This window comes from Microcebus murinus, chromosome 14, assembly GCF_040939455.1.
Source record: "Microcebus murinus isolate Inina chromosome 14, M.murinus_Inina_mat1.0, whole genome shotgun sequence".
In the NCBI taxonomy this organism is placed as follows: Eukaryota; Metazoa; Chordata; class Mammalia; order Primates; family Cheirogaleidae; genus Microcebus; species Microcebus murinus.
Window position 1 is genome coordinate 81,367,340 of NC_134117.1, and position 25,519 is coordinate 81,392,858.

At 63.6% G+C, this 25,519-nt stretch overlaps 1 protein-coding gene and 7 pseudogenes across 1 annotated transcript; 7 read left to right on the top strand and 1 right to left on the bottom strand.

Annotated features, from left to right (window-relative positions):
• The first annotated feature begins 243 nt into the window (after window positions 1-243).
• LOC142875877 (uncharacterized) lies at window positions 244-362 on the top strand (annotated as a pseudogene).
• Window positions 363-3,829: 3,467 nt separating this feature from the next.
• Window positions 3,830-3,948, top strand: LOC142876084 (uncharacterized; annotated as a pseudogene).
• A 3,472-nt stretch (window positions 3,949-7,420) lies between these two features.
• Window positions 7,421-7,539, top strand: LOC142876086 (uncharacterized; annotated as a pseudogene).
• A 3,475-nt stretch (window positions 7,540-11,014) lies between these two features.
• LOC142876087 (uncharacterized) lies at window positions 11,015-11,133 on the top strand (annotated as a pseudogene).
• A 3,467-nt stretch (window positions 11,134-14,600) lies between these two features.
• LOC142876088 (uncharacterized) lies at window positions 14,601-14,719 on the top strand (annotated as a pseudogene).
• A 493-nt stretch (window positions 14,720-15,212) lies between these two features.
• Window positions 15,213-15,781, bottom strand: LOC142875615 (large ribosomal subunit protein uL23). The gene has a single exon (XM_076010362.1). The coding sequence runs from the start codon at window positions 15,769-15,771 to the stop codon at window positions 15,301-15,303; it is 471 nt and encodes a 156-aa protein (XP_075866477.1). The 5' UTR covers window positions 15,772-15,781; the 3' UTR covers window positions 15,213-15,300.
• Window positions 15,782-18,748: 2,967 nt separating this feature from the next.
• LOC142876089 (uncharacterized) lies at window positions 18,749-18,867 on the top strand (annotated as a pseudogene).
• A 3,455-nt stretch (window positions 18,868-22,322) lies between these two features.
• On the top strand, window positions 22,323-22,441 carry LOC142876090 (uncharacterized; annotated as a pseudogene).
• The last annotated feature ends 3,078 nt before the right edge of the window (window positions 22,442-25,519 follow it).

Here is a 25,519-nt window from a genome sequence, read left to right on the forward strand (position 1 = left end):
GTGAGTGAGTGTGAGTGTGTGTGTGTGTGTATAGAGAGACAGCCCCCCGCCCCGCCCCGCCCATCACCCCCGTCCCTGGGAGCCCACGGGACCCGGCCGGCGAACTCAACAGGCCCGGCCCGGCGCGGGGCCTGGGGCGGGAGGCGGCGGCGGCGGCGGCGGCGGCGGCGGCGGCGGCGGCGGCGGCGGGAAAGCGCAGAGAGGCTCGGCTTCTTGAGCGGGGCAGGGGCGCCCTCCGCCGCCGTCTAGGGCCACACCACCCTGAACGCCCCCGATCTCGTCTGGTCTCGGAAGCTAAGCAGGGTCGGGCCCGGTCAGTACTTGGATGGGAGACCGCCTGGGAATACCGGGGGCCACAGGCTGCTTCTTTTTTTTTTTTTTTTTGCCTCTTGTTCTGTCCCCTTTCTGGGAGCGCGGCGGCGGCCCGGGGTGGGGGTGACCCCAACCCTCAGCGCCCGCCGCGCTGCCTGGCGCCCCAGCCCGCACCGTGGGGCCTCCTCTTGTCCCAAGCCGCGACACCGCCGCCACGCGGCAGCATGCGTGGCATCTGGACTGTCAGGTCTCAGACCAAAGGTCTGCTCTGTGGGAACCGACACGCTGGAGAAAACCTTGAGAGTCTGAGAGGGGAGGGAGTTCCAGAAGAAGGCCAGGATGTCATTTTGAGGGAGTATGTGACCAGAACTCGTCCCGTTGCTTTTGGGGGTTCTATGGGCTCCACGCAGGAATCTTTGGTGGTGGCACCTGATGTTGGGGGATCCGGAGTCACACCCAGACCTGCTCCACAGGCCTCCTTTTACTTTTCTCTTCGGATTCATGATTTTTAAAAAGTGTCTCTTACCTCTATGATTGCATTTTCTTTTCTCTCTCTTTTCAAGCAGATGATGGGAGTACAAGTATTCAGGTGACATGTGTTGCCCGTGCACCCCTCCCCCCTGTGTTCTCATTCATATACCTCTCATGTTGTTCCAGCGTATTGTGGGGGTACCAGTGTTAAGGTCGGGTACAGTTGCCCTCTCCAAGCCTCCCCCCTGGGGTCAGAGCTTCAAGTGCGCCCATCCCCCAGTCGGTGCGCACCCACCCCATTCCTAATGGATGTGGATGCCCATCGCCTCCCCCCACCCGCCCGACACCCACCCGATGAAGGTGATTCCTCTCCGTCCACTTAGGTGTCCATCCGTTCGTACCAATTTGCTGGTGAGCGCGCTCACGTGGTGCTCGTGTGTCCATTCTTGGGATACCTGGCTTACTGGAACGGGTTCCAGCTCTGGCCAGGAGAACACGAGAGGCGCCCTCTCACCGCTGCTCCTCACAGCCGAATGGCACTCCGTGGTGTCCACGCGCCACATTTTATTAATGCACTCCTGGATGGATGGGCACTCGGGTCGCTTCCACGTCTTTGCGATTGTGAATTGTGCCCTAACTGTCACCCTACCCCTTACCCAGCCCGTCTCCTCTGCCCCTGCCTGACGCACTCCTCCCCGGCCAGGCCCGTCACTGTCCTGGGCCCCCGCCTGACCGGCTCCTCCCCGCCCGGCCTGTCACCGTCCTCTGCCCCTGCCTGACATGCTCCTTCCCGCCCGGCCTCTCACCGTCCTCGGCCCCTGCCTGACCGGCTCCTCCGTCGCCTGGGCCTTCCAAGGGCTTGGTGTGGAGGCTGCTTCCAGGAAGCCCTCCAGAAACCCGGCAGCAGGGTGGCCGCAGCAGTCTCCAGCAGCCTTCCCTAAGTCGAGTGCGGGGGACGTGCCCCCGCTGTGCCGCGGGGGGCCCAGCCTGGTGTCTTCCCTGATGCCCTGCGGCTGCCGGCTGGGGCTGCCGCTCCCCGCGAGGGGAGAGCCGCGGAGGTGGGGACCGCCTCCTGATGGGGACGTACGTACACGCAGCTCTCCACGTCGGATCCCGGGGCTCTCTGTCCTGCCCGAAGGCCCAGCGGGCCTGCGGGTCCTTAGAGTGGCAAAAACATCCGAAAGCTGAGACTGAGGGTCCGGTGGGTGTCTGCACTTTTGTGCTGGGCACCCCAGGGAGGCCCGGGGGCTGGCTGGACAACGTGGTCTGCTGGGCGGGGGGGGGTTTGGAGGAGCAACTGATGCCCTTTGCACCTTGGGTAGCAAGAGTCTGAGGTGTCTCTGAGCCCTGTGCCATGTCCGGGGGGGGGCGCGGGGGGGGGGAGGAGGAGGAGGAGGAGGAGGTGGGAAGGGCCGGGGCCTGCAGTCCTGTTCCCGGGGTGGCACGGCAAGTGGCTTCTTCCACAGGCTGCTTGGCCTGGGCTCCCTGCACCTGGGCCTTTGGGGGACTGGCCCTGTGCTTGCCAACACTTCCTGCAGGGACCCAGAGCTGGGAGGTGGCATCTCTCAGCCCTGGGTCGGGCAGAGCCCCAGCGGGCCATGCCCACAACCTCTCTCAGCACCGGTCCCCCAGAAGGCTCCTTTGGGACCAGGATTCTCTTGCGGTGACTCTTTAAGGTCTGGCCCCTGGATGGAGGGGCACCAGGAGTAGAGGAGCAGGAAGGGGAAGGGGGTGGCCATGCGAGGGGACACTTTGAGGCCAAGTCCCAGCTTCAGCCTGATCCTCCTGGGAACCCCGCTCTGAGACAAGGAGCCGGGCTTCGCATTCCCACAGCAGCCAGTCGTGGGCTGAGGACACCTGGGGCCTTGGGAACTCCCTGGCTTCTCCTTGGTTTAACATCTAGAGCTGCTTGTGAATCGGGCCGCCACACACACCCGAGTGCAGGTGTCTTCCGCACAGACTGCGGGCCTCGCTCTTCTGAACGCCGCTAGCTCGCCACCCACCCACGGGTGAACCTGGTCAGGGTGCTTTCTCTCGGGGGCAGACTCTTTTCCGGGCGGGCTACCGGTGTCTCTGTTTGCTCGTTTCTTTCTTCCATTTCGGGAAAGGCTTCCTTGCTGGGTGTGGAAATCTCCTATGCCTTCCCTCGCCTATTCTGTCAGCTTTCAAATTCTCTTTCAGTTGCCACCCTCACAGATGGATTAGGAAACTCTTTCCGGTGCACTCATTAGTGAAATGACCTCAATGAAGCTGGAATCCAATATCTAATGGCCGATTTTTAGCGAGTCCACACGCCAGGGTGGTCGGGGTCCAATGCAGCCCCGGCCAGGCCCAGGCCCCTTGGACCGGGCCACAGGAGGACACAGAGGAGGGTCCCGGCCCCCACGAAGCGGTGCCGGCGGTTCTCCACGGGCTTGGGCGTTTTCCAGAGGTAGGAGATGGAGGGGACTGATTTCTTCAGCGCCCCACAAACCACGCCACCCCACCCCACCCATGGGACACATCCCCAGAGAGAGACGCCCCATACACTGGCTCCCCTCCCCCTTGCGCTGTGCCCCAGCCCTGGCCCGGGGGAATAGGCGGCAGCCCACCCACAGGGCGAGGGGGGGCACAGCTGAAAGGGGTTGTGGGGGAGGGCGGCCCCTGGCTGGGGTCAAAGGGCGCGCGCGTGCGCAGTCAGCGTCAGCGGCGGCGACGCGCTGGGGGTGGGCAGCGGGTAGGTGAAGGAGGCCGGGCGAGGAGACGAGGGGGGCTGGGAGGGCTCCACCTTGGCGAGTCCAGCCGTGGAGGCGCATCTTGTGTGAGTGTGAGTGAGTGTGAGTGTGTGTGTGTGTGTATAGAGAGACAGCCCCCCGCCCCGCCCCGCCCATCACCCCCGTCCCTGGGAGCCCACGGGACCCGGCCGGCGAACTCAACAGGCCCGGCCCGGCGCGGGGCCTGGGGCGGGAGGCGGCGGCGGCGGCGGCGGCGGCGGCGGCGGCGGCGGCGGCGGGAAAGCGCAGAGAGGCTCGGCTTCTTGAGCGGGGCAGGGGCGCCCTCCGCCGCCGTCTAGGGCCACACCACCCTGAACGCCCCCGATCTCGTCTGGTCTCGGAAGCTAAGCAGGGTCGGGCCCGGTCAGTACTTGGATGGGAGACTGCCTGGGAATACCGGGGGCCACAGGCTGCTTCTTTTTTTTTTTTTTTTTTTTTGCCTCTTGTTCTGTCCCCTTTCTGGGAGCGCGGCGGCGGCCCGGGGTGGGGGTGACCCCAACCCTCAGCGCCCGCCGCGCTGCCTGGCGCCTCAGCCCGCACCGTGGGGCCTCCTCTTGTCCCAAGCCGCGACACCGCCGCCACGCGGCAGCATGCGTGGCATCTGCACTGTCAGGTCTCAGACCAAAGGTCTGCTCTGTGGGAACAGACACGCTGGAGAAAACCTTGAGAGTCTGAGAGGGGAGGGAGTTCCAGAAGAAGGCCAGGATGTCATTTTGAGGGAGTATGTGACCAGAACTCGTCCCGTTGCTTTTGGGGGTTCTATGGGCTCCACGCAGGAATCTTTGGTGGTGGCACCTGATGTTGGGGGATCCGGAGTCACACCCAGACCTGCTCCACAGGCCTCCTTTTACTTTTCTCTTCGGATTCATGATTTTTAAAAAGTGTCTCTTACCTCTATGATTGCATTTTCTTTTCTCTCTCTTTTCAAGCAGATGATGGGAGTACAAGTATTCAGGTGACATGTGTTGCCCGTGCACCCCTCCCCCCTGTGTTCTCATTCATATACCTCTCATGTTGTTCCAGCGTATTGTGGGGGTACCAGTGTTAAGGTCGGGGTACAGTTGCCCTCTCCAAGCCTCCCCCCTGGGGTCAGAGCTTCAAGTGCGCCCATCCCCCAGTCGGTGCGCACCCACCCCATTCCTAATGGATGTGGATGCCCATCGCCTCCCCCCACCCGCCCGACACCCACCCGATGAAGGTGATTCCTCTCCGTCCACTTAGGTGTCCATCCGTTCGTACCAATTTGCTGGTGAGCGCGCTCACGTGGTGCTCGTGTGTCCATTCTTGGGATACCTGGCTTACTGGAACGGGTTCCAGCTCTGGCCAGGAGAACACGAGAGGCGCCCTCTCACCGCTGCTCCTCACAGCCGAATGGCACTCCGTGGTGTCCACGCGCCACATTTTATTAATGCACTCCTGGATGGATGGGCACTCGGGTCGCTTCCACGTCTTTGCGATTGTGAATTGTGCCCTAACTGTCACCCTACCCCTTACCCAGCCCGTCTCCTCTGCCCCTGCCTGACGCACTCCTCCCCGGCCAGGCCCGTCACTGTCCTGGGCCCCCGCCTGACCGGCTCCTCCCCGCCCGGCCTGTCACCGTCCTCTGCCCCTGCCTGACATGCTCCTTCCCGCCCGGCCTCTCACCGTCCTCGGCCCCTGCCTGACCGGCTCCTCCGTCGCCTGGGCCTTCCAAGGGCTTGGTGTGGAGGCTGCTTCCAGGAAGCCCTCCAGAAACCCGGCAGCAGGGTGGCCGCAGCAGTCTCCAGCAGCCTTCCCTAAGTCGAGTGCGGGGGACGTGCCCCCGCTGTGCCGCGGGGGGCCCAGCCTGGTGTCTTCCCTGATGCCCTGCGGCTGCCGGCTGGGGCTGCCGCTCCCCGCGAGGGGAGAGCCGCGGAGGTGGGGACCGCCTCCTGATGGGGACGTACGTACACGCAGCTCTCCACGTCGGATCCCGGGGCTCTCTGTCCTGCCCGAAGGCCCAGCGGGCCTGCGGGTCCTTAGAGTGGCAAAAACATCCGAAAGCTGAGACTGAGGGTCCGGTGGGTGTCTGCACTTTTGTGCTGGGCACCCCAGGGAGGCCCGGGGGCTGGCTGGACAACGTGGTCTGCTGGGCGGGGGGGGGTTTGGAGGAGCAACTGATGCCCTTCGCACCTTGGGTAGCAAGAGTCTGAGGTGTCTCTGAGCCCTGTGCCATGTCCGGGGGGGGGCGCGGGGGGGGGGAGGAGGAGGAGGAGGAGGAGGTGGGAAGGGCCGGGGCCTGCAGTCCTGTTCCCGGGGTGGCACGGCAAGTGGCTTCTTCCACAGGCTGCTTGGCCTGGGCTCCCTGCACCTGGGCCTTTGGGGGACTGGCCCTGTGCTTGCCAACACTTCCTGCAGGGACCCAGAGCTGGGAGGTGGCATCTCTCAGCCCTGGGTCGGGCAGAGCCCCAGCGGGCCATGCCCACAACCTCTCTCAGCACCGGTCCCCCAGAAGGCTCCTTTGGGACCAGGATTCTCTTGCGGTGACTCTTTAAGGTCTGGCCCCTGGATGGAGGGGCACCAGGAGTAGAGGAGCAGGAAGGGGAAGGGGGTGGCCATGCGAGGGGACACTTTGAGGCCAAGTCCCAGCTTCAGCCTGATCCTCCTGGGAACCCCGCTCTGAGACAAGGAGCCGGGCTTCGCATTCCCACAGCAGCCAGTCGTGGGCTGAGGACACCTGGGGCCTTGGGAACTCCCTGGCTTCTCCTTGGTTTAACATCTAGAGCTGCTTGTGAATCGGGCCGCCACACACACCCGAGTGCAGGTGTCTTCCGCACAGACTGCGGGCCTCGCTCTTCTGAACGCCGCTAGCTCGCCACCCACCCACGGGTGAACCTGGTCAGGGTGCTTTCTCTCGGGGGCAGACTCTTTTCCGGGCGGGCTACCGGTGTCTCTGTTTGCTCGTTTCTTTCTTCCATTTCGGGAAAGGCTTCCTTGCTGGGTGTGGAAATCTCCTATGCCTTCCCTCGCCTATTCTGTCAGCTTTCAAATTCTCTTTCAGTTGCCACCCTCACAGATGGATTAGGAAACTCTTTCCGGTGCACTCATTAGTGAAATGACCTCAATGAAGCTGGAATCCAATATCTAATGGCCGATTTTTAGCGAGTCCACACGCCAGGGTGGTCGGGGTCCAATGCAGCCCCGGCCAGGCCCAGGCCCCTTGGACCGGGCCACAGGAGGACACAGAGGAGGGTCCCGGCCCCCACGAAGCGGTGCCGGCGGTTCTCCACGGGCTTGGGCGTTTTCCAGAGGTAGGAGATGGAGGGGACTGATTTCTTCAGCGCCCCACAAACCACGCCACCCCACCCCACCCATGGGACACATCCCCAGAGAGAGACGCCCCATACACTGGCTCCCCTCCCCCTTGCGCTGTGCCCCAGCCCTGGCCCGGGGGAATAGGCGGCAGCCCACCCACAGGGCGAGGGGGGGCACAGCTGAAAGGGGTTGTGGGGGAGGGCGGCCCCTGGCTGGGGTCAAAGGGCGCGCGCGTGCGCAGTCAGCGTCAGCGGCGGCGACGCGCTGGGGGTGGGCAGCGGGTAGGTGAAGGAGGCCGGGCGAGGAGACGAGGGGGGCTGGGAGGGCTCCACCTTGGCGAGTCCAGCCGTGGAGGCGCATCTTGTGTGAGTGTGAGTGAGTGTGAGTGTGTGTGTGTGTGTATAGAGAGACAGCCCCCCGCCCCGCCCCGCCCATCACCCCCGTCCCTGGGAGCCCACGGGACCCGGCCGGCGAACTCAACAGGCCCGGCCCGGCGCGGGGCCTGGGGCGGGAGGCGGCGGCGGCGGCGGCGGCGGCGGCGGCGGCGGCGGCGGCGGGAAAGCGCAGAGAGGCTCGGCTTCTTGAGCGGGGCAGGGGCGCCCTCCGCCGCCGTCTAGGGCCACACCACCCTGAACGCCCCCGATCTCGTCTGGTCTCGGAAGCTAAGCAGGGTCGGGCCCGGTCAGTACTTGGATGGGAGACTGCCTGGGAATACCGGGGGCCACAGGCTGCTTCTTTTTTTTTTTTTTTTTTTTTGCCTCTTGTTCTGTCCCCTTTCTGGGAGCGCGGCGGCGGCCCGGGGTGGGGGTGACCCCAACCCTCAGCGCCCGCCGCGCTGCCTGGCGCCTCAGCCCGCACCGTGGGGCCTCCTCTTGTCCCAAGCCGCGACACCGCCGCCACGCGGCAGCATGCGTGGCATCTGCACTGTCAGGTCTCAGACCAAAGGTCTGCTCTGTGGGAACAGACACGCTGGAGAAAACCTTGAGAGTCTGAGAGGGGAGGGAGTTCCAGAAGAAGGCCAGGATGTCATTTTGAGGGAGTATGTGACCAGAACTCGTCCCGTTGCTTTTGGGGGTTCTATGGGCTCCACGCAGGAATCTTTGGTGGTGGCACCTGATGTTGGGGGATCCGGAGTCACACCCAGACCTGCTCCACAGGCCTCCTTTTACTTTTCTCTTCGGATTCATGATTTTTAAAAAGTGTCTCTTACCTCTATGATTGCATTTTCTTTTCTCTCTCTTTTCAAGCAGATGATGGGAGTACAAGTATTCAGGTGACATGTGTTGCCCGTGCACCCCTCCCCCCTGTGTTCTCATTCATATACCTCTCATGTTGTTCCAGCGTATTGTGGGGGTACCAGTGTTAAGGTCGGGTACAGTTGCCCTCTCCAAGCCTCCCCCCTGGGGTCAGAGCTTCAAGTGCGCCCATCCCCCAGTCGGTGCGCACCCACCCCATTCCTAATGGATGTGGATGCCCATCGCCTCCCCCCACCCGCCCGACACCCACCCGATGAAGGTGATTCCTCTCCGTCCACTTAGGTGTCCATCCGTTCGTACCAATTTGCTGGTGAGCGCGCTCACGTGGTGCTCGTGTGTCCATTCTTGGGATACCTGGCTTACTGGAACGGGTTCCAGCTCTGGCCAGGAGAACACGAGAGGCGCCCTCTCACCGCTGCTCCTCACAGCCGAATGGCACTCCGTGGTGTCCACGCGCCACATTTTATTAATGCACTCCTGGATGGATGGGCACTCGGGTCGCTTCCACGTCTTTGCGATTGTGAATTGTGCCCTAACTGTCACCCTACCCCTTACCCAGCCCGTCTCCTCTGCCCCTGCCTGACGCACTCCTCCCCGGCCAGGCCCGTCACTGTCCTGGGCCCCCGCCTGACCGGCTCCTCCCCGCCCGGCCTGTCACCGTCCTCTGCCCCTGCCTGACATGCTCCTTCCCGCCCGGCCTCTCACCGTCCTCGGCCCCTGCCTGACCGGCTCCTCCGTCGCCTGGGCCTTCCAAGGGCTTGGTGTGGAGGCTGCTTCCAGGAAGCCCTCCAGAAACCCGGCAGCAGGGTGGCCGCAGCAGTCTCCAGCAGCCTTCCCTAAGTCGAGTGCGGGGGACGTGCCCCCGCTGTGCCGCGGGGGGCCCAGCCTGGTGTCTTCCCTGAGGCCCTGCGGCTGCCGGCTGGGGCTGCCGCTCCCCGCGAGGGGAGAGCCGCGGAGGTGGGGACCGCCTCCTGATGGGGACGTACGTACACGCAGCTCTCCACGTCGGATCCCGGGGCTCTCTGTCCTGCCCGAAGGCCCAGCGGGCCTGCGGGTCCTTAGAGTGGCAAAAACATCCGAAAGCTGAGACTGAGGGTCCGGTGGGTGTCTGCACTTTTGTGCTGGGCACCCCAGGGAGGCCCGGGGGCTGGCTGGACAACGTGGTCTGCTGGGCGGGGGGGGGGGTTGGAGGAGCAACTGATGCCCTTCGCACCTTGGGTAGCAAGAGTCTGAGGTGTCTCTGAGCCCTGTGCCATGTCCGGGGGGGGGGGGCGCGGGGGGGGGGAGGAGGAGGAGGAGGAGGAGGTGGGAAGGGCCGGGGCCTGCAGTCCTGTTCCCGGGGTGGCACGGCAAGTGGCTTCTTCCACAGGCTGCTTGGCCTGGGCTCCCTGCACCTGGGCCTTTGGGGGACTGGCCCTGTGCTTGCCAACACTTCCTGCAGGGACCCAGAGCTGGGAGGTGGCATCTCTCAGCCCTGGGTCGGGCAGAGCCCCAGCGGGCCATGCCCACAACCTCTCTCAGCACCGGTCCCCCAGAAGGCTCCTTTGGGACCAGGATTCTCTTGCGGTGACTCTTTAAGGTCTGGCCCCTGGATGGAGGGGCACCAGGAGTAGAGGAGCAGGAAGGGGAAGGGGGTGGCCATGCGAGGGGACACTTTGAGGCCAAGTCCCAGCTTCAGCCTGATCCTCCTGGGAACCCCGCTCTGAGACAAGGAGCCGGGCTTCGCATTCCCACAGCAGCCAGTCGTGGGCTGAGGACACCTGGGGCCTTGGGAACTCCCTGGCTTCTCCTTGGTTTAACATCTAGAGCTGCTTGTGAATCGGGCCGCCACACACACCCGAGTGCAGGTGTCTTCCGCACAGACTGCGGGCCTCGCTCTTCTGAACGCCGCTAGCTCGCCACCCACCCACGGGTGAACCTGGTCAGGGTGCTTTCTCTCGGGGGCAGACTCTTTTCCGGGCGGGCTACCGGTGTCTCTGTTTGCTCGTTTCTTTCTTCCATTTCGGGAAAGGCTTCCTTGCTGGGTGTGGAAATCTCCTATGCCTTCCCTCGCCTATTCTGTCAGCTTTCAAATTCTCTTTCAGTTGCCACCCTCACAGATGGATTAGGAAACTCTTTCCGGTGCACTCATTAGTGAAATGACCTCAATGAAGCTGGAATCCAATATCTAATGGCCGATTTTTAGCGAGTCCACACGCCAGGGTGGTCGGGGTCCAATGCAGCCCCGGCCAGGCCCAGGCCCCTTGGACCGGGCCACAGGAGGACACAGAGGAGGGTCCCGGCCCCCACGAAGCGGTGCCGGCGGTTCTCCACGGGCTTGGGCGTTTTCCAGAGGTAGGAGATGGAGGGGACTGATTTCTTCAGCGCCCCACAAACCACGCCACCCCACCCCACCCATGGGACACATCCCCAGAGAGAGACGCCCCATACACTGGCTCCCCTCCCCCTTGCGCTGTGCCCCAGCCCTGGCCCGGGGGAATAGGCGGCAGCCCACCCACAGGGCGAGGGGGGGCACAGCTGAAAGGGGTTGTGGGGGAGGGCGGCCCCTGGCTGGGGTCAAAGGGCGCGCGCGTGCGCAGTCAGCGTCAGCGGCGGCGACGCGCTGGGGGTGGGCAGCGGGTAGGTGAAGGAGGCCGGGCGAGGAGACGAGGGGGGCTGGGAGGGCTCCACCTTGGCGAGTCCAGCCGTGGAGGCGCATCTTGTGTGAGTGTGAGTGAGTGTGAGTGTGTGTGTGTGTGTATAGAGAGACAGCCCCCCGCCCCGCCCCGCCCATCACCCCCGTCCCTGGGAGCCCACGGGACCCGGCCGGCGAACTCAACAGGCCCGGCCCGGCGCGGGGCCTGGGGCGGGAGGCGGCGGCGGCGGCGGCGGCGGCGGCGGCGGCGGCGGCGGCGGGAAAGCGCAGAGAGGCTCGGCTTCTTGAGCGGGGCAGGGGCGCCCTCCGCCGCCGTCTAGGGCCACACCACCCTGAACGCCCCCGATCTCGTCTGGTCTCGGAAGCTAAGCAGGGTCGGGCCCGGTCAGTACTTGGATGGGAGACTGCCTGGGAATACCGGGGGCCACAGGCTGCTTCTTTTTTTTTTTTTTTTTTTTTGCCTCTTGTTCTGTCCCCTTTCTGGGAGCGCGGCGGCGGCCCGGGGTGGGGGTGACCCCAACCCTCAGCGCCCGCCGCGCTGCCTGGCGCCTCAGCCCGCACCGTGGGGCCTCCTCTTGTCCCAAGCCGCGACACCGCCGCCACGCGGCAGCATGCGTGGCATCTGCACTGTCAGGTCTCAGACCAAAGGTCTGCTCTGTGGGAACAGACACGCTGGAGAAAACCTTGAGAGTCTGAGAGGGGAGGGAGTTCCAGAAGAAGGCCAGGATGTCATTTTGAGGGAGTATGTGACCAGAACTCGTCCCGTTGCTTTTGGGGGTTCTATGGGCTCCACGCAGGAATCTTTGGTGGTGGCACCTGATGTTGGGGGATCCGGAGTCACACCCAGACCTGCTCCACAGGCCTCCTTTTACTTTTCTCTTCGGATTCATGATTTTTAAAAAGTGTCTCTTACCTCTATGATTGCATTTTCTTTTCTCTCTCTTTTCAAGCAGATGATGGGAGTACAAGTATTCAGGTGACATGTGTTGCCCGTGCACCCCTCCCCCCTGTGTTCTCATTCATATACCTCTCATGTTGTTCCAGCGTATTGTGGGGGTACCAGTGTTAAGGTCGGGTACAGTTGCCCTCTCCAAGCCTCCCCCCTGGGGTCAGAGCTTCAAGTGCGCCCATCCCCCAGTCGGTGCGCACCCACCCCATTCCTAATGGATGTGGATGCCCATCGCCTCCCCCCACCCGCCCGACACCCACCCGATGAAGGTGATTCCTCTCCGTCCACTTAGGTGTCCATCCGTTCGTACCAATTTGCTGGTGAGCGCGCTCACGTGGTGCTCGTGTGTCCATTCTTGGGATACCTGGCTTACTGGAACGGGTTCCAGCTCTGGCCAGGAGAACACGAGAGGCGCCCTCTCACCGCTGCTCCTCACAGCCGAATGGCACTCCGTGGTGTCCACGCGCCACATTTTATTAATGCACTCCTGGATGGATGGGCACTCGGGTCGCTTCCACGTCTTTGCGATTGTGAATTGTGCCCTAACTGTCACCCTACCCCTTACCCAGCCCGTCTCCTCTGCCCCTGCCTGACGCACTCCTCCCCGGCCAGGCCCGTCACTGTCCTGGGCCCCCGCCTGACCGGCTCCTCCCCGCCCGGCCTGTCACCGTCCTCTGCCCCTGCCTGACATGCTCCTTCCCGCCCGGCCTCTCACCGTCCTCGGCCCCTGCCTGACCGGCTCCTCCGTCGCCTGGGCCTTCCAAGGGCTTGGTGTGGAGGCTGCTTCCAGGAAGCCCTCCAGAAACCCGGCAGCAGGGTGGCCGCAGCAGTCTCCAGCAGCCTTCCCTAAGTCGAGTGCGGGGGACGTGCCCCCGCTGTGCCGCGGGGGGCCCAGCCTGGTGTCTTCCCTGAGGCCCTGCGGCTGCCGGCTGGGGCTGCCGCTCCCCGCGAGGGGAGAGCCGCGGAGGTGGGGACCGCCTCCTGATGGGGACGTACGTACACGCAGCTCTCCACGTCGGATCCCGGGGCTCTCTGTCCTGCCCGAAGGCCCAGCGGGCCTGCGGGTCCTTAGAGTGGCAAAAACATCCGAAAGCTGAGACTGAGGGTCCGGTGGGTGTCTGCACTTTTGTGCTGGGCACCCCAGGGAGGCCCGGGGGCTGGCTGGACAACGTGGTCTGCTGGGCGGGGGGGGGGTTGGAGGAGCAACTGATGCCCTTCGCACCTTGGGTAGCAAGAGTCTGAGGTGTCTCTGAGCCCTGTGCCATGTCCGGGGGGGGGGGCGCGGGGGGGGGGAGGAGGAGGAGGAGGAGGAGGTGGGAAGGGCCGGGGCCTGCAGTCCTGTTCCCGGGGTGGCACGGCAAGTGGCTTCTTCCACAGGCTGCTTGGCCTGGGCTCCCTGCACCTGGGCCTTTGGGGGACTGGCCCTGTGCTTGCCAACACTTCCTGCAGGGACCCAGAGCTGGGAGGTGGCATCTCTCAGCCCTGGGTCGGGCAGAGCCCCAGCGGGCCATGCCCACAACCTCTCTCAGCACCGGTCCCCCAGAAGGCTCCTTTGGGACCAGGATTCTCTTGCGGTGACTCTTTAAGGTCTGGCCCCTGGATGGAGGGGCACCAGGAGTAGAGGAGCAGGAAGGGGAAGGGGGTGGCCATGCGAGGGGACACTTTGAGGCCAAGTCCCAGCTTCAGCCTGATCCTCCTGGGAACCCCGCTCTGAGACAAGGAGCCGGGCTTCGCATTCCCACAGCAGCCAGTCGTGGGCTGAGGACACCTGGGGCCTTGGGAACTCCCTGGCTTCTCCTTGGTTTAACATCTAGAGCTGCTTGTGAATCGGGCCGCCACACACACCCGAGTGCAGGTGTCTTCCGCACAGACTGCGGGCCTCGCTCTTCTGAACGCCGCTAGCTCGCCACCCACCCACGGGTGAACCTGGTCAGGGTGCTTTCTCTCGGGGGCAGACTCTTTTCCGGGCGGGCTACCGGTGTCTCTGTTTGCTCGTTTCTTTCTTCCATTTCGGGAAAGGCTTCCTTGCTGGGTGTGGAAATCTCCTATGCCTTCCCTCGCCTATTCTGTCAGCTTTCAAATTCTCTTTCAGTTGCCACCCTCACAGATGGATTAGGAAACTCTTTCCGGTGCACTCATTAGTGAAATGACCTCAATGAAGCTGGAATCCAATATCTAATGGCCGATTTTTAGCGAGTCCACACGCCAGGGTGGTCGGGGTCCAATGCAGCCCCGGCCAGGCCCAGGCCCCTTGGACCGGGCCACAGGAGGACACAGAGGAGGGTCCCGGCCCCCACGAAGCGGTGCCGGCGGTTCTCCACGGGCTTGGGCGTTTTCCAGAGGTAGGAGATGGAGGGGACTGATTTCTTCAGCGCCCCACAAACCACGCCACCCCACCCCACCCATGGGACACATCCCCAGAGAGAGACGCCCCATACACTGGCTCCCCTCCCCCTTGCGCTGTGCCCCAGCCCTGGCCCGGGGGAATAGGCGGCAGCCCACCCACAGGGCGAGGGGGGGCACAGCTGAAAGGGGTTGTGGGGGAGGGCGGCCCCTGGCTGGGGTCAAAGGGCGCGCGCGTGCGCAGTCAGCGTCAGCGGCGGCGACGCGCTGGGGGTGGGCAGCGGGTAGGTGAAGGAGGCCGGGCGAGGAGACGAGGGGGGCTGGGAGGGCTCCACCTTGGCGAGTCCAGCCGTGGAGGCGCATCTTGTGTGAGTGTGAGTGAGTGTGAGTGTGTGTGTGTGTGTATAGAGAGACAGCCCCCCGCCCCGCCCCGCCCATCACCCCCGTCCCTGGGAGCCCACGGGACCCGGCCGGCGAACTCAACAGGCCCGGCCCGGCGCGGGGCCTGGGGCGGGAGGCGGCGGCGGCGGCGGCGGCGGCGGCGGCGGCGGCGGGAAAGCGCAGAGAGGCTCGGCTTCTTGAGCGGGGCAGGGGCGCCCTCCGCCGCCGTCTAGGGCCACACCACCCTGAACGCCCCCGATCTCGTCTGGTCTCGGAAGCTAAGCAGGGTCGGGCCCGGTCAGTACTTGGATGGGAGACTGCCTGGGAATACCGGGGGCCACAGGCTGCTTCTTTTTTTTTTTTTTTTTTTTTGCCTCTTGTTCTGTCCCCTTTCTGGGAGCGCAGCGGCGGCCCGGGGTGGGGGTGACCCCAACCCTCAGCGCCCGCCGCGCTGCCTGGCGCCTCAGCCCGCACCGTGGGGCCTCCTCTTGTCCCAAGCCGCGACACCGCCGCCACGCGGCAGCATGCGTGGCATCTGCACTGTCAGGTCTCAGACCAAAGGTCTGCTCTGTGGGAACAGACACGCTGGAGAAAACCTTGAGAGTCTGAGAGGGGAGGGAGTTCCAGAAGAAGGCCAGGATGTCATTTTGAGGGAGTATGTGACCAGAACTCGTCCCGTTGCTTTTGGGGGTTCTATGGGCTCCACGCAGGAATCTTTGGTGGTGGCACCTGATGTTGGGGGATCCGGAGTCACACCCAGACCTGCTCCACAGGCCTCCTTTTACTTTTCTCTTCGGATTCATGATTTTTAAAAAGTGTCTCTTACCTCTATGATTGCATTTTCTTTTTTTTTTTTTTTTTTTTTTTTTTTTTTTTTTTTTAAGGTGAGAAGATATATATATTTAGAATTAGCCAGCTGGACTTGGTTTAGATGATCCCAATCTTGTTGGCAACGTCCAAAGCATCATAATCAGGAGCCAGTCGAACATATGCCTTCTTCTCTCCATCAGGCCTGATCAGGGTGTTGACCTTAGCCACATCAATGTCATAGAGCTTCTTCACAGCCTGTTTGATCTGGTGCTTATTGGCTTTGACATCCACAATGAACACAAGTGTGTTGTTGTCTTCTATCTTCTTCATGGCAGACTCTGTGGTCAAGGGGAACTTGATGATGGCATAGTGGTCAAGCTTGTTTCTCCTGGGGGCGCTCTTCCGAGGATATTTAGGCTGCCTCCGGAGCCGCAGTGTCTTTGGCCGCCGGAAGGTGGGTGACGTACGGATCTTCTTTTTTTTGTGGCTGTGGACGCCTTTTAGCACTGCCTTCTTGGCCTTCAAAGCCTTTGCTTTGGCTTCGGCTTTGGGAGGGGCAGGAGCTTCCTTCTTTGCCTTCGGCGCCATCTTGTGAAAAAGTATGATTGCATTTTCTTTTCTCTCTCTTTTCAAGCAGATGATGGGAGTACAAGTATTCAGGTGACATGTGTTGCCCGTGCACCCCTCCCCCCTGTGTTCTCATTCATATACCTCTCATGTTGTTCCAGCGTATTGTGGGGGTACCAGTGTTAAGGTCGGGTACAGTTGCCCTCTCCAAGCCTCCCCCCTGGGGTCAGAGCTTCAAGTGCGCCCATCCCCCAGTCGGTGCGCACCCACCCCATTCCTAATGGATGTGGATGCCCATCGCCTCCCCCCACCCGCCCGACACCCACCCGATGAAGGTGATTCCTCTCCGTCCACTTAGGTGTCCATCCGTTCGTACCAATTTGCTGGTGAGCGCGCTCACGTGGTGCTCGTGTGTCCATTCTTGGGATACCTGGCTTACTGGAACGGGTTCCAGCTCTGGCCAGGAGAACACGAGAGGCGCCCTCTCACCGCTGCTCCTCACAGCCGAATGGCACTCCGTGGTGTCCACGCGCCACATTTTATTAATGCACTCCTGGATGGATGGGCACTCGGGTCGCTTCCACGTCTTTGCGATTGTGAATTGTGCCCTAACTGTCACCCTACCCCTTACCCAGCCCGTCTCCTCTGCCCCTGCCTGACGCACTCCTCCCCGGCCAGGCCCGTCACTGTCCTGGGCCCCCGCCTGACCGGCTCCTCCCCGCCCGGCCTGTCACCGTCCTCTGCCCCTGCCTGACATGCTCCTTCCCGCCCGGCCTCTCACCGTCCTCGGCCCCTGCCTGACCGGCTCCTCCGTCGCCTGGGCCTTCCAAGGGCTTGGTGTGGAGGCTGCTTCCAGGAAGCCCTCCAGAAACCCGGCAGCAGGGTGGCCGCAGCAGTCTCCAGCAGCCTTCCCTAAGTCGAGTGCGGGGGACGTGCCCCCGCTGTGCCGCGGGGGGCCCAGCCTGGTGTCTTCCCTGATGCCCTGCGGCTGCCGGCTGGGGCTGCCGCTCCCCGCGAGGGGAGAGCCGCGGAGGTGGGGACCGCCTCCTGATGGGGACGTACGTACACGCAGCTCTCCACGTCGGATCCCGGGGCTCTCTGTCCTGCCCGAAGGCCCAGCGGGCCTGCGGGTCCTTAGAGTGGCAAAAACATCCGAAAGCTGAGACTGAGGGTCCGGTGGGTGTCTGCACTTTTGTGCTGGGCACCCCAGGGAGGCCCGGGGGCTGGCTGGACAACGTGGTCTGCTGGGCGGGGGAGGGTTTGGAGGAGCAACTGATGCCCTTCGCACCTTGGGTAGCAAGAGTCTGAGGTGTCTCTGAGCCCTGTGCCATGTCCGGGGGGGGGGCGCGGGGGGGGGGAGGAGGAGGAGGAGGAGGAGGTGGGAAGGGCCGGGGCCTGCAGTCCTGTTCCCGGGGTGGCACGGCAAGTGGCTTCTTCCACAGGCTGCTTGGCCTGGGCTCCCTGCACCTGGGCCTTTGGGGGACTGGCCCTGTGCTTGCCAACACTTCCTGCAGGGACCCAGAGCTGGGAGGTGGCATCTCTCAGCCCTGGGTCGGGCAGAGCCCCAGCGGGCCATGCCCACAACCTCTCTCAGCACCGGTCCCCCAGAAGGCTCCTTTGGGACCAGGATTCTCTTGCGGTGACTCTTTAAGGTCTGGCCCCTGGATGGAGGGGCACCAGGAGTAGAGGAGCAGGAAGGGGAAGGGGGTGGCCATGCGAGGGGACACTTTGAGGCCAAGTCCCAGCTTCAGCCTGATCCTCCTGGGAACCCCGCTCTGAGACAAGGAGCCGGGCTTCGCATTCCCACAGCAGCCAGTCGTGGGCTGAGGACACCTGGGGCCTTGGGAACTCCCTGGCTTCTCCTTGGTTTAACATCTAGAGCTGCTTGTGAATCGGGCCGCCACACACACCCGAGTGCAGGTGTCTTCCGCACAGACTGCGGGCCTCGCTCTTCTGAATGCCGCTAGCTCGCCACCCACCCACGGGTGAACCTGGTCAGGGTGCTTTCTCTCGGGGGCAGACTCTTTTCCGGGCGGGCTACCGGTGTCTCTGTTTGCTCGTTTCTTTCTTCCATTTCGGGAAAGGCTTCCTTGCTGGGTGTGGAAATCTCCTATGCCTTCCCTCGCCTATTCTGTCAGCTTTCAAATTCTCTTTCAGTTGCCACCCTCACAGATGGATTAGGAAACTCTTTCCGGTGCACTCATTAGTGAAATGACCTCAATGAAGCTGGAATCCAATATCTAATGGCCGATTTTTAGCGAGTCCACACGCCAGGGTGGTCGGGGTCCAATGCAGCCCCGGCCAGGCCCAGGCCCCTTGGACCGGGCCACAGGAGGACACAGAGGAGGGTCCCGGCCCCCACGAAGCGGTGCCGGCGGTTCTCCACGGGCTTGGGCGTTTTCCAGAGGTAGGAGATGGAGGGGACTGATTTCTTCAGCGCCCCACAAACCACGCCACCCCACCCCACCCATGGGACACATCCCCAGAGAGAGACGCCCCATACACTGGCTCCCCTCCCCCTTGCGCTGTGCCCCAGCCCTGGCCCGGGGGAATAGGCGGCAGCCCACCCACAGGGCGAGGGGGGGCACAGCTGAAAGGGGTTGTGGGGGAGGGCGGCCCCTGGCTGGGGTCAAAGGGCGCGCGCGTGCGCAGTCAGCGTCAGCGGCGGCGACGCGCTGGGGGTGGGCAGCGGGTAGGTGAAGGAGGCCGGGCGAGGAGACGAGGGGGGCTGGGAGGGCTCCACCTTGGCGAGTCCAGCCGTGGAGGCGCATCTTGTGTGAGTGTGAGTGAGTGTGAGTGTGTGTGTGTGTGTATAGAGAGACAGCCCCCCGCCCCGCCCCGCCCATCACCCCCGTCCCTGGGAGCCCACGGGACCCGGCCGGCGAACTCAACAGGCCCGGCCCGGCGCGGGGCCTGGGGCGGGAGGCGGCGGCGGCGGCGGCGGGAAAGCGCAGAGAGGCTCGGCTTCTTGAGCGGGGCAGGGGCGCCCTCCGCCGCCGTCTAGGGCCACACCACCCTGAACGCCCCCGATCTCGTCTGGTCTCGGAAGCTAAGCAGGGTCGGGCCCGGTCAGTACTTGGATGGGAGACTGCCTGGGAATACCGGGGGCCACAGGCTGCTTCTTTTTTTTTTTTTTTTTTTTTTGCCTCTTGTTCTGTCCCCTTTCTGGGAGCGCGGCGGCGGCCCGGGGTGGGGGTGACCCCAACCCTCAGCGCCCGCCGCGGTGCCTGGCGCCTCAGCCCGCACCGTGGGGCCTCCTCTTGTCCCAAGCCGCGACACCGCCGCCACGCGGCAGCATGCGTGGCATCTGGACTGTCAGGTCTCAGACCAAAGGTCTGCTCTGTGGGAACAGACACGCTGGAGAAAACCTTGAGAGTCTGAGAGGGGAGGGAGTTCCAGAAGAAGGCCAGGATGTCATTTTGAGGGAGTATGTGACCAGAACTCGTCCCGTTGCTTTTGGGGGTTCTATGGGCTCCACGCAGGAATCTTTGGTGGTGGCACCTGATGTTGGGGGATCCGGAGTCACACCCAGACCTGCTCCACAGGCCTCCTTTTACTTTTCTCTTCGGATTCATGATTTTTAAAAAGTGTCTCTTACCTCTATGATTGCATTTTCTTTTCTCTCTCTTTTCAAGCAGATGATGGGAGTACAAGTATTCAGGTGACATGTGTTGCCCGTGCACCCCTCCCCCCTGTGTTCTCATTCATATACCTCTCATGTTGTTCCAGCGTATTGTGGGGGTACCAGTGTTAAGGTCGGGTACAGTTGCCCTCTCCAAGCCTCCCCCCTGGGGTCAGAGCTTCAAGTGCGCCCATCCCCCAGTCGGTGCGCACCCACCCCATTCCTAATGGATGTGGATGCCCATCGCCTCCCCCCACCCGCCCGACACCCACCCGATGAAGGTGATTCCTCTCCGTCCACTTAGGTGTCCATCCGTTCGTACCAATTTGCTGGTGAGCGCGCTCACGTGGTGCTCGTGTGTCCATTCTTGGGATACCTGGCTTACTGGAACGGGTTCCAGCTCTGGCCAGGAGAACACGAGAGGCGCCCTCTCACCGCTGCTCCTCACAGCCGAATGGCACTCCGTGGTGTCCACGCGCCACATTTTATTAATGCACTCCTGGATGGATGGGCACTCGGGTCGCTTCCACGTCTTTGCGATTGTGAATTGTGCCCTAACTGTCACCCTACCCCTTACCCAGCCCGTCTCCTCTGCCCCTGCCTGACGCACTCCTCCCCGGCCAGGCCCGTCACTGTCCTGGGCCCCCGCCTGACCGGCTCCTCCCCGCCCGGCCTGTCACCGTCCTCTGCCCCTGCCTGACATGCTCCTTCCCGCCCGGCCTCTCACCGTCCTCGGCCCCTGCCTGACCGGCTCCTCCGTCGCCTGGGCCTTCCAAGGGCTTGGTGTGGAGGCTGCTTCCAGGAAGCCCTCCAGAAACCCGGCAGCAGGGTGGCCGCAGCAGTCTCCAGCAGCCTTCCCTAAGTCGAGTGCGGGGGACGTGCCCCCGCTGTGCCGCGGGGGGCCCAGCCTGGTGTCTTCCCTGATGCCCTGCGGCTGCCGGCTGGGGCTGCCGCTCCCCGCGAGGGGAGAGCCGCGGAGGTGGGGACCGCCTCCTGATGGGGACGTACGTACACGCAGCTCTCCACGTCGGATCCCGGGGCTCTCTGTCCTGCCCGAAGGCCCAGCGGGCCTGCGGGTCCTTAGAGTGGCAAAAACATCCGAAAGCTGAGACTGAGGGTCCGGTGGGTGTCTGCACTTTTGTGCTGGGCACCCCAGGGAGGCCCGGGGGCTGGCTGGACAACGTGGTCTGCTGGGCGGGGGAGGGTTTGGAGGAGCAACTGATGCCCTTCGCACCTTGGGTAGCAAGAGTCTGAGGTGTCTCTGAGCCCTGTGCCATGTCCGGGGGGGGGGCGCGGGGGGGGGGAGGAGGAGGAGGAGGAGGAGGTGGGAAGGGCCGGGGCCTGCAGTCCTGTTCCCGGGGTGGCACGGCAAGTGGCTTCTTCCACAGGCTGCTTGGCCTGGGCTCCCTGCACCTGGGCCTTTGGGGGACTGGCCCTGTGCTTGCCAACACTTCCTGCAGGGACCCAGAGCTGGGAGGTGGCATCTCTCAGCCCTGGGTCGGGCAGAGCCCCAGCGGGCCATGCCCACAACCTCTCTCAGCACCGGTCCCCCAGAAGGCTCCTTTGGGACCAGGATTCTCTTGCGGTGACTCTTTAAGGTCTGGCCCCTGGATGGAGGGGCACCAGGAGTAGAGGAGCAGGAAGGGGAAGGGGGTGGCCATGCGAGGGGACACTTTGAGGCCAAGTCCCAGCTTCAGCCTGATCCTCCTGGGAACCCCGCTCTGAGACAAGGAGCCGGGCTTCGCATTCCCACAGCAGCCAGTCGTGGGCTGAGGACACCTGGGGCCTTGGGAACTCCCTGGCTTCTCCTTGGTTTAACATCTAGAGCTGCTTGTGAATCGGGCCGCCACACACACCCGAGTGCAGGTGTCTTCCGCACAGACTGCGGGCCTCGCTCTTCTGAACGCCGCTAGCTCGCCACCCACCCACGGGTGAACCTGGTCAGGGTGCTTTCTCTCGGGGGCAGACTCTTTTCCGGGCGGGCTACCGGTGTCTCTGTTTGCTCGTTTCTTTCTTCCATTTCGGGAAAGGCTTCCTTGCTGGGTGTGGAAATCTCCTATGCCTTCCCTCGCCTATTCTGTCAGCTTTCAAATTCTCTTTCAGTTGCCACCCTCACAGATGGATTAGGAAACTCTTTCCGGTGCACTCATTAGTGAAATGACCTCAATGAAGCTGGAATCCAATATCTAATGGCCGATTTTTAGCGAGTCCACACGCCAGGGTGGTCGGGGTCCAATGCAGCCCCGGCCAGGCCCAGGCCCCTTGGACCGGGCCACAGGAGGACACAGAGGAGGGTCCCGGCCCCCACGAAGCGGTGCCGGCGGTTCTCCACGGGCTTGGGCGTTTTCCAGAGGTAGGAGATGGAGGGGACTGATTTCTTCAGCGCCCCACAAACCACGCCACCCCACCCCACCCATGGGACACATCCCCAGAGAGAGACGCCCCATACACTGGCTCCCCTCCCCCTTGCGCTGTGCCCCAGCCCTGGCCCGGGGGAATAGGCGGCAGCCCACCCACAGGGCGAGGGGGGGCACAGCTGAAAGGGGTTGTGGGGGAGGGCGGCCCCTGGCTGGGGTCAAAGGGCGCGCGCGTGCGCAGTCAGCGTCAGCGGCGGCGACGCGCTGGGGGTGGGCAGCGGGTAGGTGAAGGAGGCCGGGCGAGGAGACGAGGGGGGCTGGGAGGGCTCCACCTTGGCGAGTCCAGCCGTGGAGGCGCATCTTGTGTGAGTGTGAGTGAGTGTGAGTGTGTGTGTGTGTGTATAGAGAGACAGCCCCCCGCCCCGCCCCGCCCATCACCCCCGTCCCTGGGAGCCCACGGGACCCGGCCGGCGAACTCAACAGGCCCGGCCTGGCGCGGGGCCTGGGGCGGGAGGCGGCGGCGGCGGCGGCGGCGGCGGGAAAGCGCAGAGAGGCTCGGCTTCTTGAGCGGGGCAGGGGCGCCCTCCGCCGCCGTCTAGGGCCACACCACCCTGAACGCCCCCGATCTCGTCTGGTCTCGGAAGCTAAGCAGGGTCGGGCCCGGTCAGTACTTGGATGGGAGACTGCCTGGGAATACCGGGGGCCACAGGCTGCTTCTTTTTTTTTTTTTTTTTTTTTGCCTCTTGTTCTGTCCCCTTTCTGGGAGCGCGGCGGCGGCCCGGGGTGGGGGTGACCCCAACCCTCAGCGCCCGCCGCGCTGCCTGGCGCCTCAGCCCGCACCGTGGGGCCTCCTCTTGTCCCAAGCCGCGACACCGCCGCCACGCGGCAGCATGCGTGGCATCTGCACTGTCAGGTCTCAGACCAAAGGTCTGCTCTGTGGGAACAGACACGCTGGAGAAAACCTTGAGAGTCTGAGAGGGGAGGGAGTTCCAGAAGAAGGCCAGGATGTCATTTTGAGGGAGTATGTGACCAGAACTCGTCCCGTTGCTTTTGGGGGTTCTATGGGCTCCACGCAGGAATCTTTGGTGGTGGCACCTGATGTTGGGGGATCCGGAGTCACACCCAGACCTGCTCCACAGGCCTCCTTTTACTTTTCTCTTCGGATTCATGATTTTTAAAAAGTGTCTCTTACCTCTATGATTGCATTTTCTTTTCTCTCTCTTTTCAAGCAGATGATGGGAGTACAAGTATTCAGGTGACATGTGTTGCCCGTGCACCCCTCCCCCCTGTGTTCTCATTCATATACCTCTCATGTTGTTCCAGCGTATTGTGGGGGTACCAGTGTTAAGGTCGGGTACAGTTGCCCTCTCCAAGCCTCCCCCCTGGGGTCAGAGCTTCAAGTGCGCCCATCCCCCAGTCGGTGCGCACCCACCCCATTCCTAATGGATGTGGATGCCCATCGCCTCCCCCCACCCGCCCGACACCCACCCGATGAAGGTGATTCCTCTCCGTCCACTTAGGTGTCCATCCGTTCGTACCAATTTGCTGGTGAGCGCGCTCACGTGGTGCTCGTGTGTCCATTCTTGGGATACCTGGCTTACTGGAACGGGTTCCAGCTCTGGCCAGGAGAACACGAGAGGCGCCCTCTCACCGCTGCTCCTCACAGCCGAATGGCACTCCGTGGTGTCCACGCGCCACATTTTATTAATGCACTCCTGGATGGATGGGCACTCGGGTCGCTTCCACGTCTTTGCGATTGTGAATTGTGCCCTAACTGTCACCCTACCCCTTACCCAGCCCGTCTCCTCTGCCCCTGCCTGACGCACTCCTCCCCGGCCAGGCCCGTCACTGTCCTGGGCCCCCGCCTGACCGGCTCCTCCCCGCCCGGCCTGTCACCGTCCTCTGCCCCTGCCTGACATGCTCCTTCCCGCCCGGCCTCTCACCGTCCTCGGCCCCTGCCTGACCGGCTCCTCCGTCGCCTGGGCCTTCCAAGGGCTTGGTGTGGAGGCTGCTTCCAGGAAGCCCTCCAGAAACCCGGCAGCAGGGTGGCCGCAGCAGTCTCCAGCAGCCTTCCCTAAGTCGAGTGCGGGGGACGTGCCCCCGCTGTGCCGCGGGGGGCCCAGCCTGGTGTCTTCCCTGATGCCCTGCGGCTGCCGGCTGGGGCTGCCGCTCCCCGCGAGGGGAGAGCCGCGGAGGTGGGGACCGCCTCCTGATGGGGACGTACGTACACGCAGCTCTCCACGTCGGATCCCGGGGCTCTCTGTCCTGCCCGAAGGCCCAGCGGGCCTGCGGGTCCTTAGAGTGGCAAAAACATCCGAAAGCTGAGACTGAGGGTCCGGTGGGTGTCTGCACTTTTGTGCTGGGCACCCCAGGGAGGCCCGGGGGCTGGCTGGACAACGTGGTCTGCTGGGCGGGGGGGGGTTTGGAGGAGCAACTGATGCCCTTCGCACCTTGGGTAGCAAGAGTCTGAGGTGTCTCTGAGCCCTGTGCCATGTCCGGGGGGGGCGCGGGGGGGGGAGGAGGAGGAGGAGGAGGAGGTGGGAAGGGCCGGGGCCTGCAGTCCTGTTCCCGGGGTGGCACGGCAAGTGGCTTCTTCCACAGGCTGCTTGGCCTGGGCTCCCTGCACCTGGGCCTTTGGGGGACTGGCCCTGTGCTTGCCAACACTTCCTGCAGGGACCCAGAGCTGGGAGGTGGCATCTCTCAGCCCTGGGTCGGGCAGAGCCCCAGCGGGCCATGCCCACAACCTCTCTCAGCACCGGTCCCCCAGAAGGCTCCTTTGGGACCAGGATTCTCTTGCGGTGACTCTTTAAGGTCTGGCCCCTGGATGGAGGGGCACCAGGAGTAGAGGAGCAGGAAGGGGAAGGGGGTGGCCATGCGAGGGGACACTTTGAGGCCAAGTCCCAGCTTCAGCCTGATCCTCCTGGGAACCCCGCTCTGAGACAAGGAGCCGGGCTTCGCATTCCCACAGCAGCCAGTCGTGGGCTGAGGACACCTGGGGCCTTGGGAACTCCCTGGCTTCTCCTTGGTTTAACATCTAGAGCTGCTTGTGAATCGGGCCGCCACACACACCCGAGTGCAGGTGTCTTCCGCACAGACTGCGGGCCTCGCTCTTCTGAACGCCGCTAGCTCGCCACCCACCCACGGGTGAACCTGGTCAGGGTGCTTTCTCTCGGGGGCAGACTCTTTTCCGGGCGGGCTACCGGTGTCTCTGTTTGCTCGTTTCTTTCTTCCATTTCGGGAAAGGCTTCCTTGCTGGGTGTGGAAATCTCCTATGCCTTCCCTCGCCTATTCTGTCAGCTTTCAAATTCTCTTTCAGTTGCCACCCTCACAGATGGATTAGGAAACTCTTTCCGGTGCACTCATTAGTGAAATGACCTCAATGAAGCTGGAATCCAATATCTAATGGCCGATTTTTAGCGAGTCCACACGCCAGGGTGGTCGGGGTCCAATGCAGCCCCGGCCAGGCCCAGGCCCCTTGGACCGGGCCACAGGAGGACACAGAGGAGGGTCCCGGCCCCCACGAAGCGGTGCCGGCGGTTCTCCACGGGCTTGGGCGTTTTCCAGAGGTAGGAGATGGAGGGGACTGATTTCTTCAGCGCCCCACAAACCACGCCACCCCACCCCACCCATGGGACACATCCCCAGAGAGAGACGCCCCATACACTGGCTCCCCTCCCCCTTGCGCTGTGCCCCAGCCCTGGCCCGGGGGAATAGGCGGCAGCCCACCCACAGGGCGAGGGGGGGCACAGCTGAAAGGGGTTGTGGGGGAGGGCGGCCCCTGGCTGGGGTC

What these genes read in the sequence shown, in the direction of transcription:
- LOC142875615 (XM_076010362.1), bottom strand. Translation starts at nt 15,771, where the DNA reads ATGGCGCCGAAGGCAAAGAAGGAAGCTCCTGCCCCTCCCAAAGCCGAA.